The sequence below is a fragment of the Lepisma saccharinum genome, chromosome 2 (genome assembly GCF_977018435.1).
Source record: "Lepisma saccharinum chromosome 2, izLepSacc3.1, whole genome shotgun sequence".
Classification (NCBI taxonomy): Eukaryota; Metazoa; Arthropoda; class Insecta; order Zygentoma; family Lepismatidae; genus Lepisma; species Lepisma saccharinum.
Genome location: NC_139230.1, coordinates 104,362,569 through 104,378,968, shown reverse-complemented (window position 1 = coordinate 104,378,968; position 16,400 = coordinate 104,362,569). Strand labels below are relative to the sequence as shown.

General features: G+C 39.0%; 1 protein-coding gene across 5 annotated transcripts in view; it reads left to right on the top strand.

Moving 5' to 3' along the window:
- Window positions 1-16,400, top strand: part of Ca-alpha1D (Ca[2+]-channel protein alpha[[1]] subunit D) — a 1,588,055-nt gene that overhangs the window by 1,321,857 nt on the left and 249,798 nt on the right. For all 5 annotated transcript variants that reach the window (XM_083117527.1, XM_083117525.1, XM_083117526.1 and 2 more), the window contains one exon: window positions 14,552-14,653. In XM_083117527.1, coding sequence (XP_082973653.1) covers window positions 14,552-14,653 — 102 coding nt within the window. The remainder of the gene's footprint in view (window positions 1-14,551; window positions 14,654-16,400) is intronic.

The window sequence follows — 16,400 nt, the reverse complement described above, 5'->3', positions numbered from 1 at the left end:
CAAGGTGTCCCCGTTTTAATATCAGGTGGAGGCTCATTGCACAGTGGTTCGGATCCCACTTTAAACTGTAGGTCCAGTCCCGATTAGCTTTACTGTGCATATAGTTGACTTAAAACACCAAATCAACAAAAACATCTCCTTTCAGAGTGGGCCTTCTACGATACTGTAGTCGGCCTGCATCCAGCCAAGGGGGCGTGGAGATCTGCAGCCAGACTAGGGGGACGAGTGGTCAGCCCGACAAAAGTACACACACAAAAGTACTTTTAGGCACGGATCTTTCATGTCAAGTAAAATGCAATAATTCTATTTTTGTCTTTTCCAAAGCCATTTTTGAGTGGTATAATATCACAGACTTATTAATTACTATTCATATAAACAGTACAAAATACGTCATAAAAGCTACGGATAAACTTATAATCATAACACTATTTCTATATAAAGAGTTTGGGTACTTTTTTTTTTCTAAAATGAGAAAATGATCCACTTCAAGAAATACGATAAGATACGTATATTTTCATGAGCAGCTACAACCTTGTTTAAATCCAAAGATTTTAAAACCTCTTTCTCAACGAGAGAATAAATAGAGCACTCAACCTCTCGTTACCAATTCGATTATGAAGAGAACACCTGATTTGCTGCAAACAGCCGTTGATTGGGTTATGCACATTTCAATTACAAAAGCTTGTAAAGTTCGTAAAAGGCAGTTTTTAATGTTACAACCATTGCAAGGAGACGCTGAAGGGTCTTTATTTTTAGTTCCTTTCTACCTCATAGTGTGCCATAACTCTAAATTGTCCAAATCGCAAGAAAAGGGACCGGCAAATGATTGTAGCTTTTCGTGCTTCAGAAAAGTGGCACTAAAGTAGGCATGAAATCAACAACACCACTCTTGCCTGCTGTCATGATGATATATCTTACGTTTTTTTGTTCAACGACCAAAATTCAGAACTTAGGGCTAAAAATTGGGAGGATACTAGAAATACCATCAACATAGGATTATAATTTTATTTCACAATATATTATGAACAGAATTGGATCTAAGATTGTTTCTTTTGCACGGATACCACACCACTATGACGGTACTGCAGAAATGTTTTTCTTACCTCACAAATGATAATTAATTAACATGTAGGACTAGGATTGCGAGCAATAAAATTGCCAAAGGATGCTGATTTTTGCACCGTAGCAATGATTAGTTGATTGGATTTTGTATTAAGGTCCACAATATGCACAGATAGCTACAGTATGGACGAGCACTACAGTTTCTAGTGAAATCCCAACCGAACCACTTAATGAGATGTTATACCTCGACCAAGGATGGAAGCCAGGACCCCTTGATATCAGGTTTACGGCTAGACTATCATGGTTGGGAGAACAATTTTATTGTTAGCATTTAAGAATCGGGTAGTTGAAGTATCTTTGATTCTTTAGCATTGCAAACACTCGTGCAATTGACGGTACTCCAAAAAGGAACTAGCAAACAGAAAACAAACATAACCAACGCTTCTTTAGATTTTGAACGTCGTCTTACTTACAAATCTAAAAGCAATTTGTCACAACTGCTAGACCTATTCAGAAACTGTATATGCCAACCATCAAAGAACAATCTCACAGTCACTGAATACGTTCAAGTACCAGACAAGCACCAGATTTCGTAGCAAGTTTGGCGACTCGATTGGCAAATTACTTAGTATCAAATACATGATCAGTGACCACTGTTATCCAGGCATTTCTCCCGCTGATCTCTCCCCCTTTTATTATACAACACATCATAATTAAGGCAACCTTGCGATCTAACCGAACTAGAAAATGTATTTGAACATTGAACTTGCCCAAATGGAAGTTTTATAATGGAAAATGTAAACTTCTACTTTTTAAGTTTTCGATCGGAATGCATCTACCGTATTTAAAAAAATCTAGTAGGCTACAGGGGGCGACTGAGATCAGTTTTGGGTGCTTCAGCCCCCTAGCCCCTGTAGCGTCGCCCCTGTATATTCAACGTTTGAAACTACCCACCTCAGACTTTACGTCGCATTATTCTGCATCGGGAAATGCTGGACGTAAATCGCATAAATATCAACGGAAATATCCAAGAAAGGTAGATAAGCATTCTTATTACTTTCCAAAAAAATTTTTGCAAAGAAGTAGGTTTGAACCCACGACCTTCCATTCCCCAAGCAAACTCGATCCCCTTACACCACACGTTTCATATTATTTTATGCACTCGGTTCGAGGGATGAAGACATACACAGTTCTGTTGTGGTGCAGTGCAGTGTGAGGTGGAAAGTTTTAGATGTTTGCTGCAGTGTTTAGGATAGTTGACGAATGCTTGTAGGATTATACATGATGACTAGTGCTCGGATGTTGGTGACCTAAAAAAAGTTAAAAAGATGACCTATAAAATGATCTGAAATGGTAAAAAATATTATAAAATAATTTTCCCTGTAAAAATGAAAGCTTGATTTCTTCATAAATTACAAGAGAGTACCCAATCAACGGCAGTTTACAGCAAATCAGGTGTTCTCTTCATAATCGAATTGGTAACGAGAGGTTGAGTGCTCTATTTATTCTCTCGTTGAGAGAGAGGTTTCAAAATCTTTGAATTTAAGCAAGATTGTAGCTGCTCATGAAAATATACGTATCTTATCGTATTTCTTGATGTGGATCATTTTCTCATTTTAGCAACAAAAAAAAAAGTACCCAAACTCTTTACATAGAAATAGTGCTATGTTTATATTGATAAGTTTGTCCGTAGCATTTATGACGTATTTTGTACTGTTTATATGAATAGTAATTAGTAAGTCTGTGGTATTATTCCACTAATAAATGGCTTTGAAAGAGACAAAAATAGAATTATTGCATTTTTCTTGACATGAAAGATCCGTGCCTAAAAGTACTTTTGTGTGTGATGGATCATAATGCGCTGTCACTGGTAAACATATACCGTACAAAAGCTTTACGTAAATACATTTTACCTGGTATAAGTTAGCCCCCCGACAATTTGACTCCGAAATATTTAGCTCCCCCCACTCGTTTCAGTCTGGCGTTGTCACTGTGAATATAGCATAATATCTGTGGCTGTATCATTTGAAAATCCGACGTATACTTAAGGTACGCAGTGAAGAGCACAAACAAAGAACATCTTATTTGTGTGTATGTGTGTATGAAGGTATGTGTGTGTGTGTGTCTGTTGTTGTTGTTATTGTTCTAAGTCTACTTTATGCATATGCTGAAGCGCTATGTTGCCAAATTTACAAATTAACTACTGATTTTTTTTTCAGGGCGACGGTCAATTAAGATGTTGCGAAGAGTACATAAGCAGAGAAAAATATTTCATGTCATATTTTACCACACATGAAAATCTTTTTTATTGTAAAGAAATAAATGTTCAAAGTTTGCTTCTTTCTACTGTCATACGGTAAACCCCCCAGACCGACGTTTGTTTGGGTAGTTCAGAGAGAAAGTTAGAAACAGTTTTGCAAAACAGCATACCTTCAATTCCTCTTACTTACACGATACATTTGAAAGAAACGTGATAACTTCAAGGTAGTCTTGGAGAAACTATGGTACACAAAATATATTTGGACTCTTAGTGACAACCTGAAATTACTGAGCATTCTTACTGGACTTCAGTCTGGGTTCATTAAATACACAGGATTTTTATGGTGAGAAACAAATTGAGCTTTTCACAAAGATATAAAAACAATGAAAATCCAGATACCAAGTGCACTAGGAGTGTATTAATGTAGTTTCTAACTCATACTTGTAGGAATGCCTTTTCTTCTATGGATTTAGCCTCAATTGTATCATATTATGACGATATTGTTGTGGATTTTGTGGTGGTTGTCGACGTTCCAGTACAATTTTCACCGCAACTCGGTTCTTTGCACCTCATACTTGTAGGTATGCTACGATCTTAAGTGATATAACTTAACCTATTCACTTTTTTACGAGTTAGGTAACATACATTCACTCCAGTTGTGTTGTGTAATGAGGATTTTTTTAAAGATATTTTACGGACTAAACTAACCTACATATAGAGTACTATGAAACGGTATGAGCTGGAAGCATACTTTGATTTTTCGACCTTTTACGGACTAAACTAACCTAAAAGGAGAAAAAATGCAAGTGGCAACACTTTTTCACCTGTTGCCAATTTTCACCATGTTTTTCTTACGCTGACCTACTTCTTTTTTTTTCTACGATCTTTTAAGGACTAAACTAACGTCCAAGAAATAAAAACAACAGATTTTGACCAATTGTGTAAACCTTTTTCCACTTCCGGTCGCCATTTTAAATTTCTTCCATTCAGAGACGATGCTAACGCAAAAAACCTGAGCTCTCTGCGACCATCTGTTCGGAAGTTTTAAAAAATAATAATAATAATCCAATAGCGCAACAGCCCAATATCGGACCAAGGCTTACCTACCGACTGCTGGCCTCCCTCCCACGCGAGCCACCAAGGGGGCGTGGAGATCTGCAGCCAGACTAGGGGGACGGGTGGTCACCTGGACCGACCCCCAGCCGTTGTTGGACTACGCTCACTCACTCACTCACTCGGAGCTCCCCAATTTCCTCACGATGGTGGGTTGCCACCGGCCCTATAAGTAGGACGAATAAATTCAGACCAGAGCCGGATTCGAACCTACGCCGTCCCGCAACGAACGATCTTAAGACGAGTGAACGCCTTAACCCGCTCGGCTACGGAGGAGGACGGAAGTTTTAAAAAAGAAATCGCAATTGACACCCCTCCCCCTTGAACTTAGTTCCACCAAATTTGGTATAATTACTCTACATTACATTACATTACATTAAATGTATGAACCATACATATACCATGGGCCCGATGCTGCCGAATTTTTCCTGGAAAAAGTGGTCGAAGAGGTTGAGAGAATTGGTAGTGTGTTACATAAATCAAAACCAATGCTTCCATTATCTACCACAGAGTTGCAAAGTCACAATGCTGCCGTTGTCTGTCCGGAGTGTGATCAACACTTCACAGATGAAAACTCGAAAATATTCCACCACGATCATTTCACCGGAAACTATATCAGTCCATTATGCAATATTTGTAACGTAAAAATTAAAAAACCTAAATTCGTCCCCATATTTTTTCACAACGGCAGCGGCTGCGATTTTCACCACCTGGTGAAGCATCTTGCGTATCATAGAAAAGTTTTAGGTGTCTTGGCCCAGAATGAGGAACGATATATCAGTCTCAGCAAGCAAATATCGATTCCTGGGACGAAAAATACGATCGAAATGCGTTTTCTCGACTCGTATAGATTTCTTTCGGCAAGCCTCGACGCTCTCGCAAGCAACTTACTGATGATCAATTTACATTCACGATCGCTAGTTTTCCGAACATAGATATAGAACTTATTAGACGTGAAGGCATTTATCCATATCAATATGTAACTGACAAATCTAAATTTAATGACAACACTCTCCCACCTCAAAGAGAATTCTACAGTAAACTCTGAGAGACAGGCATCACAAAAGAAGAATACGAGCACGCGAAATTAATGTGGAATAAACTGGAACGTAAAATACTTGGCGAATATCACGATGCATATCTGAAATTAGATGTAGCCATCCTCGCCGATGTTTTTCAAGTATTTCGTAAAGTGTCCATGCATATTTACAAGTTGGACCCTGCACATATTTACAGCCTTCCTGGTTTGACGTGTTCGGCCATGTTGTTCCAAACTCACGTCAAGCTGGAACTTATCTCCGACTTGGACATGCTGCTTTTTATCGAGAGAGCCATACGGGGTGGAATGGTTCAATGTTCGCAGAGACACGCAAAGGCAAATAGCATTCATATGTCTGAGAATGAATACGATCCAAACCGTTCCTCCAATTACACATTTTACGTTTATGTAAATAATCTCTATGGACATTACATGATGCAGAAACTACCCTATGATGGTTTTCAATGGGTTGATCCCACTTCAATTGATATTAATAATTTCGACGATCATGAATTTGGTCTGTTCATGGAGGTGGATCTCGAGTTTCCAGACCATCTGCACAATCTGTTCAGCGATCTACCGCCGGCACCCTAATTCAAATATACACTTGATTCTAATCAACCCAAACTTCTGTTAACTCTGGAGGCGAAAGAGAGATATGTTCTTCATTAAAAAAAAGTCTACAGTTCTTGATTGGGAAGGGTGTTCAGATAGTAAATGTAAGAAGAACACTGAAGTTTAAAGTTCTCCATTGTTGCGTCCATATATTGAAATCAACACAAGACACACAACGAACGCCACTTCCGACTTTTTTTTATAAAATAATGAATAACGCTGTATATGGAAAGACCATAGAAAATGTTAGGAATCACGTGGATGTGAGGTTGGTCTCCGATGCCAGGAAGTGTTGGAAGCTGATTGCAAACCCAACATTCAAGTCGCGAAAGATCTACCACGAGCAGCTTGCCTTCTTTGTCATGGAGAAAAAAATGATTTGTTTCAAGAAGCCCATATATGTAGGATCTACGGTTCTCGACTTGTCGAAGCTTCACATGTTAGAACTGCACTATAATGCTATGAAACCCTTCTACAATGATAATATCACACTTTTCTATAGAGACACCGACAGTTTTATTTATTCCATACAAACACCTAACCTCTATGAAGATATAAAAAATCCAGCTATGCTTGATTATTTCGATAAGTCCTGCACATTTTCTATTTAATATCCTCAGCCAAACATGTTCGACATTCCAATCGTAACAAAAAGGCGCCAGGAAAATTTAAAGATGAGAAAAATGGTGGCATCATCCTCGAGTTTGCCGTGTTGCGATCCAAAATGTACGCGATTCGGGCAGAGGATGGTATTACCAAGAAGGCCAAGGGTGTGGGCAGGAACAAAGTGGAGAACAAACTCACCTTCCAAGACTATGTTTTCACCGATATTGATGGCCGAAAAAAGGATCCAGAGTGTTGACCACGTACTCACAACCAACAAAGTTAGAAAAGTTGCACTTGATGCTAGTGATGATGAAAGATTCATCCTGTCATACATTGCCTTGGGGTCATTATCGTTTGAAAGATGGAAAGATGTATAATGTATAATGTAAGATGTATAATGCACTCAATGCACGTAAAAAAAAGCGCACATTCTTCGCACCACTACACATTTCACGTTACATATATAAAATAACTAGGATGCCTATGAACTTGTTTGATTTCAGAAAGCAAGTATCCATGGTGTCCACATCATCCCTACCAGATAATGAATTTTTATCTTCCATGTTATCTAAACTTAACGGTTTGTTAATTATTCACCTGAACAGCATTTGGACGAAATATGATGACGAAGTTGGCAAAACGTTTTACGTCTTAAACAACAACCTCAATTTCTACAAGATTCCGATCAACGGGTAACTTCAAATAGCCGTGGATCCGGAGAATGTGGGTGAAATCAAGGTTTCCTCCGGCAAAAATCAAGCACGATAAGATGAATGTCGCAACGACGTACGACGTTTCCACCGACGATTGTCTATACGTAGAGCTTCTGGGAGAATACGACAAACTCATTTCTTCATAGAATTGAGAATAACGTTTACGATAATAAATAAATAAATAACCACAATAATAAAAATGCCTAAATATATTTTTGGACACACGAAGAACGTGGATCATGTAAGCGAGATTCTTATGCAGGATGTCAGGGTTAAAAAGTTAGCTTTGCAAGATACACTCAACACTACACTCTACGACTGCTATACTCCAGGCGTCTTTGGAGTTGATTAATGACGAAATTAAAAATATCCATGCTGTCATAGAGAGCTTCCAAAATCAGACGATCAGTATTCAAGACACTTTAACTACGGTTCAGCAGAAGATTGATTACTTAGAAAATTCGAAAGTTGAATCTAATCTCAACCATTTTCATCATGTCTTGGACAACATACAGCATGATCTCGAAATTTTGCAGACGAGTGTTCCGTCGAACGAAGATTTGCAGAAGTTGAAAAGAGAGGTGTCGACATTTTCCGAATCTAGTGACGTGAAAGTATCAAAATTTTTCTGACTGCACTCGAAATCACGGTCGGTGGTCTTCCCACCTCGCAAGAACTTCGGACCGTTAAAAGAAATATTGCACGCATACTCAAACAGATAGAAACAGAAGTGACAAATACAAAACAGATTCGGGACGAAATTTCTTCGCTTCGTGACATGGTGTCAACGTTACCAACATCGCAGAGTGTAATCGATTTCCATACGCAGTTTACCGAGATAAGAAACATAATAAACAATCTTACGATAAACATCCAATCACGTTAGTCATTCTCTTCAAACGAAATCTCGCACTCAATGTCTAGGAAGGTTATAGTGAACGAGTTGCACAAACCAGAGCGTCGCAACTACAAACGTTTATCGGTGGTGACAAAAGGCATCGACGATTTGTGGCAATGTGACCTCGTCCAAATGAGCAGTGGTAATTTGAAAAATTTACATAAAATCAACATGGCATCAAGTACCTCCTCACCGTCATAGATCCATTTTCAAAATTTGTATGGGCTTTACCCCTCAAGGTCAAAACGGGATCATGTGTTGTAGAAGCATTCAAAACAGTTTTCGATGAAAATGGCAGACGACCTCGATTCCTTCAAACGGATAACGGAAAAGAATTCTACAACTCCGTAATCCAGCAATTTATTCGAAAACACAACATCCATCATTGTTCGACCTTTAGTCACATAAAAGCCAACATAGTGGAACGTTTCATTCGAACCTTGAAAACGCACATGTGGAAACGGTTTACGCTTCAGGGAAATTCAAAATGGATCGACATCCTGCAGGAACTCGTGGACGATTACAATCATAAACGACGTCGCACCATCGGTATAAAACCCGTCGATGTTACTAAATCTGACAAGCGGCGTTAAATTTCTAACATTTATTGTCCTGAGTACAGTCCCACGATCAAAAAACCTAAGTATAACGTTGGAGATCATGTGGGGATCAGCAAATTCAAAGGTATATTCGAGAAGTAATTTACGAAAAATTGGAGTACGGTACTTTTTACTGGGCCTCCCCGATGGCGCAGTGGTAGCGTCGTCGCCTTTTAGTCAAGGGGTCCCGGGTTCGATACCCGGTGGAGGCACATGGCACAGTGGTTCGGATCCCACTTTAAACCGTAGGTCCAGTCCCGATTAGCCTTACTGTGCATAAAGTGGACTTAAAACACCAACTCAAACCAAACGGTACTTTTTACTGTAGTTCGAGTTCTACCCGGAAACCGTCAAACGTATATAATAAAGGATTGTCGCTACGATATTTTTAAAGGAAGATTTTACGAAGAGGAGCTTTCTAAAACTACATACCCCGACAAGTATCTCATCGAGAAAGTATTACGCAGAAAAGATAAACTGTTTGTCAAATGTCTGGGACTTCTGGAAATGAGTTGGATCATTGCAAACTAAGTGATTCTATGAGTACGTGGAACGTTGTGAAGCGTTTACCTTTTTCGGAATGTCAAACTAAAAAAAAAGAACAACACACTTCTTACCCGATAACATTCGTTGACTAATCGTAGGTCCTTCCGAATGTGGAAAAACTTCGTTACTGGTGGATATTTTTCTCCTCGCACCGAATTGGTTAGATTGGAAGAACAGGCACTTGTACGTGTTCTCCAAATGTTTGGAGCAATCGAATTACCAGCAACTTTCGAGACTGTACGAGGGACTGGGCATAGCAACTTTTGAATCTGAAATAAAACCACTCGACCTTTGTCACAAAAATTTGGTAGTAGTATTCGACGACGCATGTGAGTGGAGATTTAAACTACAACGAATTTTCGAAATTCTTCTCTTCTTGCTGGAACAGTGTCGATTTTGGATTCGCAACAATCGACATGACTCGAAAGCCAAACGACGGAAAGTACAGAAACAAAATCAACGACTTTGTGAATGTTGCAACGTTACACGACGTTTAAAATAACCCCATATCAGGAAATGAAAAAAAAAACAAAAACGAAAAATCGAAGACAACTTGAAATTGCGCGATTACCTTGCGAAACGCTTCAAAGGTTCGAAATCCGAGAATATTGGATTCTACGAAGAAAATAAACACGAAGATCAACCCATCATCGACGCAATCACCGGTATCGGTAAAGAGATTAAAAATGTCACAGAACAGAACAAGGATCTCATCACGGAACTCGTACCTCTTGCCGCTCGAAAGTATGAAGATTATCCTCCAACGCCTCTCTCTAGCATCCACACTCCTCTCGAACTTAGGCAACCGCCGAAACGTAAAGCTATAGGCAGCACTTTATTTGAGCACCGCGAAATTCGACAAGGACGAAGTGTTCGGATTGTATCCGAGCATGGAAACTAACGAAGGAGTGATTTTAAAAATTGGAAAATCGAAAGTCACATTCGAAGTTGACGACGTAAAAATTAATTTAGGTGAAAAAGATATTTGGTCCAGGTATACCGGTACGGCTGGACTGTGGGAACTCATTACCAAAAAATATCCGAAATATTACACGGACGAAGATTATCAAAGTTACACGGACATTTTAATATTGTCGGATGCTCTGTACCAAACCAACGACGCCACTCAGAATCGTGTCAAATCCAGCAGCGGAGAAAATACAGGAATCTCATCAAACCTATTTGGAATGATATTAAAAGTGGAAGCGGCGTCAAACGCTACAACACGTTACCGAAGGAATTCGTATGGGTTGGCGATGTTAGGAAACTCGTGGATCGTTTACTTGTCATAGCAGGTGAAAAAATGCAGGTGATCGTAATTTTTATAACGAGATAATAGGAATTGTGCACATGATCAACACCAAACTCTCCAACTTCATGGTGAACGATAGTAAAGGAATAGGATACCTGATCAAAAATATCAACACTCTTTCACCAAAATTTTGGAACGTTGCCGAAGGCAAGGGACTCGTGAACGACATCATAAATAAATTACCGTTCAAAATGCATATCCCAGGTTATCAGTACTGCGGACAGGGTAAGAAACAAGAACAACGCTTGGAAAAAGGAGACAGTGGAGTGAATCCGTTGGACGCCGCATGCAAAGATCACGACATCCCTTACAATACTTAAAAAAATCTAGATACACGCCACGAAGCAGATAGAAAATTGAAACTTTCAGCATTCGGGAGACTCATCAGCAGGGAGGCTTCTCTGTGGGAATGGGTTACAGCTTTGGGCATGACCATCGCCATGAACACAAAACGAAAATTGGGATGGGGTCTATAAATAACACCCTTTAAAAGATTGACACAACTTCAAATAACAGAACTTCCTCCCGAACTGTTGCATAACAGATTTACGTTCACTTTCGTTGAAGGTGACGGGAATGTCGACTTGGCGATAATAACGTCGGAATTTCGATCACCGTGAACGATGGTTCTCATGGAGCATCTTCGGAAAATATTCGACACAAAAAGCTTGCATGATCTCGACATCCAATTTCAGACCGCAGGGGAAAAGTTCGACGACAGATCGGATGAGCTTCACGAGGCAAGGAAAGGAATGGGATGATACGCAGACGATTGTTACAGGCCAACATGGAAACAGGTAGCATCAACGGACACCTCATTGCGTTGCCCGAAGCACGAACTTTGTTCTTCGACTACCACGATATATAAATAACCGATTGTCAAAAATAAAAAAAATATAACAAACTTATCACGTGAATTATTCACAAAACTCACAGACCTAGCAAGATCACATTGAACACAGAGAATAATAATATTATCGATCACATCATCGCGCTGAGTGAGACAAAAAAGTTTTTTATATTTTTTTCCCCAGAATATATATACACAGTGTGTCACTAGAATTAGTTTCCAACGCTTTGGAGGTTATTCTAACATCAAAGTAAACACAAAATTTCATGTGACGAAATGCCGAAAACTGCACCCATTCGGATTTATTGAAGTTGTAAAATATGTGGAAATTATGTTTACAAGCAAATAGTGGCACAACGGCCAACAATATGACCGCGGCGAAGGTCGTTCCACAAAGAAATGCGGCATGCTTTATTCATAAATGCACATGGCAGATGTGTGCAATTGATGCGCAAGAGATTCCCCAAAGGAAATGTGTGTTTGGTTCATATGGGGAGAGATGAATCGCCTCGTATACGAAACACCTGTCGTGTCAGCCGACGATCTCGTTGCACGCATCAATGTCGACGCAGTGACTATAGCAGACACCGGGGGGTTGTTTGCTCGCACTAGACAATCGTTGATTCGGCGTTGTCATCTCTGCGTGGAAGTTAATGGCAGACAGTTTGAACATCGTCTGTAATGTGGTTCCCTCGGCACCTCCACTCGGCACACAGTTAACATGTCGACACATATGCAACCTAGCGCAACACCACCAACATCTTTGTTTTTCTACGTAATGGTGATGTCCACTACGGATATTCGCTTTCTTCTTAGTTGTCAGTCAGCACATATCACTTTCCGTGGATAACACATCTCGCTAAACCCTTCCCTACTCCCATGACTTCAACAGACCCATTCGCTTCCTTTGGGGAATCTCTTTCGCATCAACGTCACACATCTGCCATGTGCTTTTTTGAATAGAGCATGCCGCATTTCTTTTGTGGAATACCCTTCGCCGCGGTCATATTTTTTGGCCGTTGTGCCACTATTTGCTTGTAAACAATTTTCACACTTTTTCCTACTTCAATAACTCCAAATGGGTACCGTTTTCGGCATTCCGTCACATGAACTTTTGTGTTTATTTTAACTTGTAGAATCACCTCCTAAGCGTTGGTACGAACTTTAGTAACACCCTGTATAATTAACATAGCATCATAATGAAGCCCAAGCTTGTCGTGTGCCAAGTGCCATACTCGAATCCTAAAACTCTGGGTTCCCTCGATGAGTTACTCACCAAAAAACAACACGAGAAAAAACGTTCTTGCTTGTCCAAAGGTAACGGAATGAAATTGTTTCTCAACACTCCCCAATTGAAAAGATTGCAGCGTTCGAGGAAATCCTCTCACACGGGAAGTTTGATATTCAGCATTCCTGCAATTCCAGCGGCTTTGGGAGCCGTGGGAAGTTTGGCAGGTGGTATCACGCTTTGAGCAAGTTTTAAAAAAGGAAGAACCACTCAGTAACCGCGACATTGAATCTCTGATCGAACCGTTAGGAGTCAAACACTTGAGAGGAGTTTTCATGTAGGATTCTTTTCCTTCCTCGATAAGAAAAAAGCGAATGGAGTCGTCAACTTGGACAATTACGAAGATCCAGGTAGACATTGGATATGTTATCTCAAACATTCAGACAATAAAGCTCTCGTTTTCGATTATTTCGGAGGTTAGTACTACACTCCAAGCGAATTCAAAGCACAGAAACCCATGTTCGTCATCAACACGTCAAAAAGAAAGCAGGTTGTGGGCAACGATCGCCCCAACATCAAAATAGTGTGTGAATTTCACAAACCACTCCCTGACGATGCCCTTTGCAGAGTAATCCTGGTGGCTGAGAAGTCGTTCGTCCAAGATATCAAAAATGAACGGAACAGTTTTAGCTTCAAGAAGTTTCAAAATTAAGTACAGGTATCACCATTTTAGAAACTCGCACAAAATTATCAAGAATTCAAAATACTAAAGAAAAATGTTGACATACTGAAAAAAGTTTGGTTCTGGTGTCGCCTATGAAAATTCGCGATAATCAAAAATGGCGACTGGAAGTAGACATATCTCGGAAGCGGAAAGAGATATCGCGAAAATAACTCGAAAAATTTCCCCCGTTGAACCCCTTTTCGATTTGGTGATGCAGAGTACGTACACCACGTTTGGGTGTCCTGAGGTCAAGTGATGGGCCAAATGCCGCAATTATATTTTTTTTCGATCGCTCGTAACTTTAGAAAGGACGATCGTAGAGACATGTTTTCTTTTTCGTTAACATCGTCTCGATGTCCTGGGTTCTCCCCTACCGAAAATGGTGTAGGTCGTCATGGAACTCCACCTGAAAATTTTCCAAGTCCGTGTTAAAAAACCTAAAATTGCGAAAATCTCGAAAACGGTGAGAAATAGGGCAAATATAAATCGAAAAATCTCCCCATTGGGTACGTCTATCGATTTTGGTAGTGCAGAGTAAGTATACCAAATTTGGTGGACCTAAGTTCAAGGGGGAGGGGGTCAATTGCCATTTTTTTTAAACTTTCGAATGGATGGTTGCAGAGAGCTCAGGTGTTTTGCGTTAGCATCGTCTCTGACTGGACGAAATTCAAAATGGCCACCGGAAGTGGAAAACGGTTTACACAATTGTTAAAAATATATTGTTCTTTTCTTGGACGTTAGTTTAGTCCGTAAACGATCGTAAAAAAAAAAGAAATAGTTCAGAGTAAGAAAAAAGATGGTGAAAATTTTGAAATAGGTGAGAAAGTGGCGATTTAGTCGATATATCTGGGTAATTTTGTATTTGATTATTTATGTACTAACAAAATAGAATTGTAAATGTACATTATTCCATACAACATACAACTTGATGTATTGTAATACAGGATTCTTACATCCACTTATGGATTTATTTTCTCTTGTTACAGAGGAACCATTCTTTGTTTGGTAGCGTTTGGTCATCAATGAGAAGAGGTCACGGAGGATTCCACAGAGCCCGCTCCCTGAAAGTAAATTCAACTCAAGCTAAGGTAAGAGTATAGCAATATAAAGATTCATACTTTTTAGCTCAATAGCTTAATTTATTTTAATCGTATTCATTTTGTGGACTTGACCCTAATCGCACAGATATCGACTATCATAATAACAGATTTTCATGAAATTTAAGTAACTTGTATGGTAGACAGTGTTGGACATGTAAATTATTCATATGTAAAGTACGTTAATTAAGCGCAATTAACTGGTAACAGTTACAAATAAGACTACCATTTTCAATGATTATGAAACAAAATGTACCATACTTTTTGCTTACATATCTTAACCTCACATGCTTCTGTGTCATAGGCCTTCCGTTTATTGATGTTTTCCATTTCAATCAATTGCAGTTTGATTCATCCTCACTGTCATTTGATTCTTCAACTTATTCTCTACTTCAAAATCAGAGTGGACTGGCAGCTCTAAATCACTTTCATCCAGGTGAAATATTATTTCTTCTGGTTCTTACAGATTTTTGACGAATTCTTGCTAAAAATAAAATACGAATAAAATTGATATTATTATTCATTTGGAACTTACAAATCAGAGAATACAATCAAAAAAATATTCATTTTGCAGGCAGGTGCCTATGGTGGTAATTTAAACACATTTTTATGACTTTCCCAAATGGGCACAGATTATTATTCTTGCCAGAGTCCTGGTGTACTCAATGGAGTCACGAATTAGAAGAGTGATACAGCAATAACTACATGCAGTGAGAGCATGTATGTAATTTATGAATAATATATCTTTTTTACATCTGTAAATAGTGCTAGAAATTTCTAGACTTTTTATACATAATATTTCATAGAGAAACTTACCTCTCTTTTGCACACCACGTAGGAACCTTCTATCCCAGTGTCCATGTTGTTCTTTGTATCAGCTTTCCTAACATGCCATGAGTGGAGAAATATGCAACTACGTGAACTATTTATTTATTTATTTACATTAATGAACTCAACAGGCTGGCGACCAGTTAGAGAGTTCAGAGATACAGGTTTTCATACATGCTTCAGTGACCGTTATTTGATATTGTTTTCATTACACTGTTTTTAAATTGTATATAAGGCATAGAGAACACATCAATATTTTTGTTACGCTTTTCTGAGGCATTGTAGAGAACACTCATTCTCCAGATAGGGGATTTCTTGACAATGTTTGTTCGCGCTCTATTCACAAAAAAGGTTTGATGATTGGGTCGCGTCTTATTGTTAGGAACGCGTAATTTAAATTGTGAGATCCAAAGCGGAGAGCGAAGTTTTGCATTATATATTTTCCAGAGCAGCAGCAAGTCGCGGACTGTCCTTCGATCGTCAAGCCTGTGCATTCTGAGCTCCTCTATTAGATTACTGTACGAATCAAATCTGGGATAAGTACCTTCCTGTTTATACTTCATATAACGTAACATTTTTGATTGTACTCGCTCTATTTTTGTAGTCTGTACTATACTGTCAGTGTTCCATACAACAGACCCGAATTCAAGTTTTGAACGTACTAATGAGTAATATAATACCTTAAGTGTTTGGGTGTCTCGAAAGTCTCTGCCCATTCTAATAATGAACCCGATAAGTTTGTAAGCGTTGCCTATTACTTGGTTAGTATGGTGAGTGAAAGTTAGCTTAGAGTCAAAATATATTCCTAGGTCCTTTGCTGTTTCAGATTTTTTTTAGATTATTATTATTAAGTTTATATTGAAACTTTAATGTCGTTCTTTGTTTAGAATAAGTAAGTAGCATTTTGCTG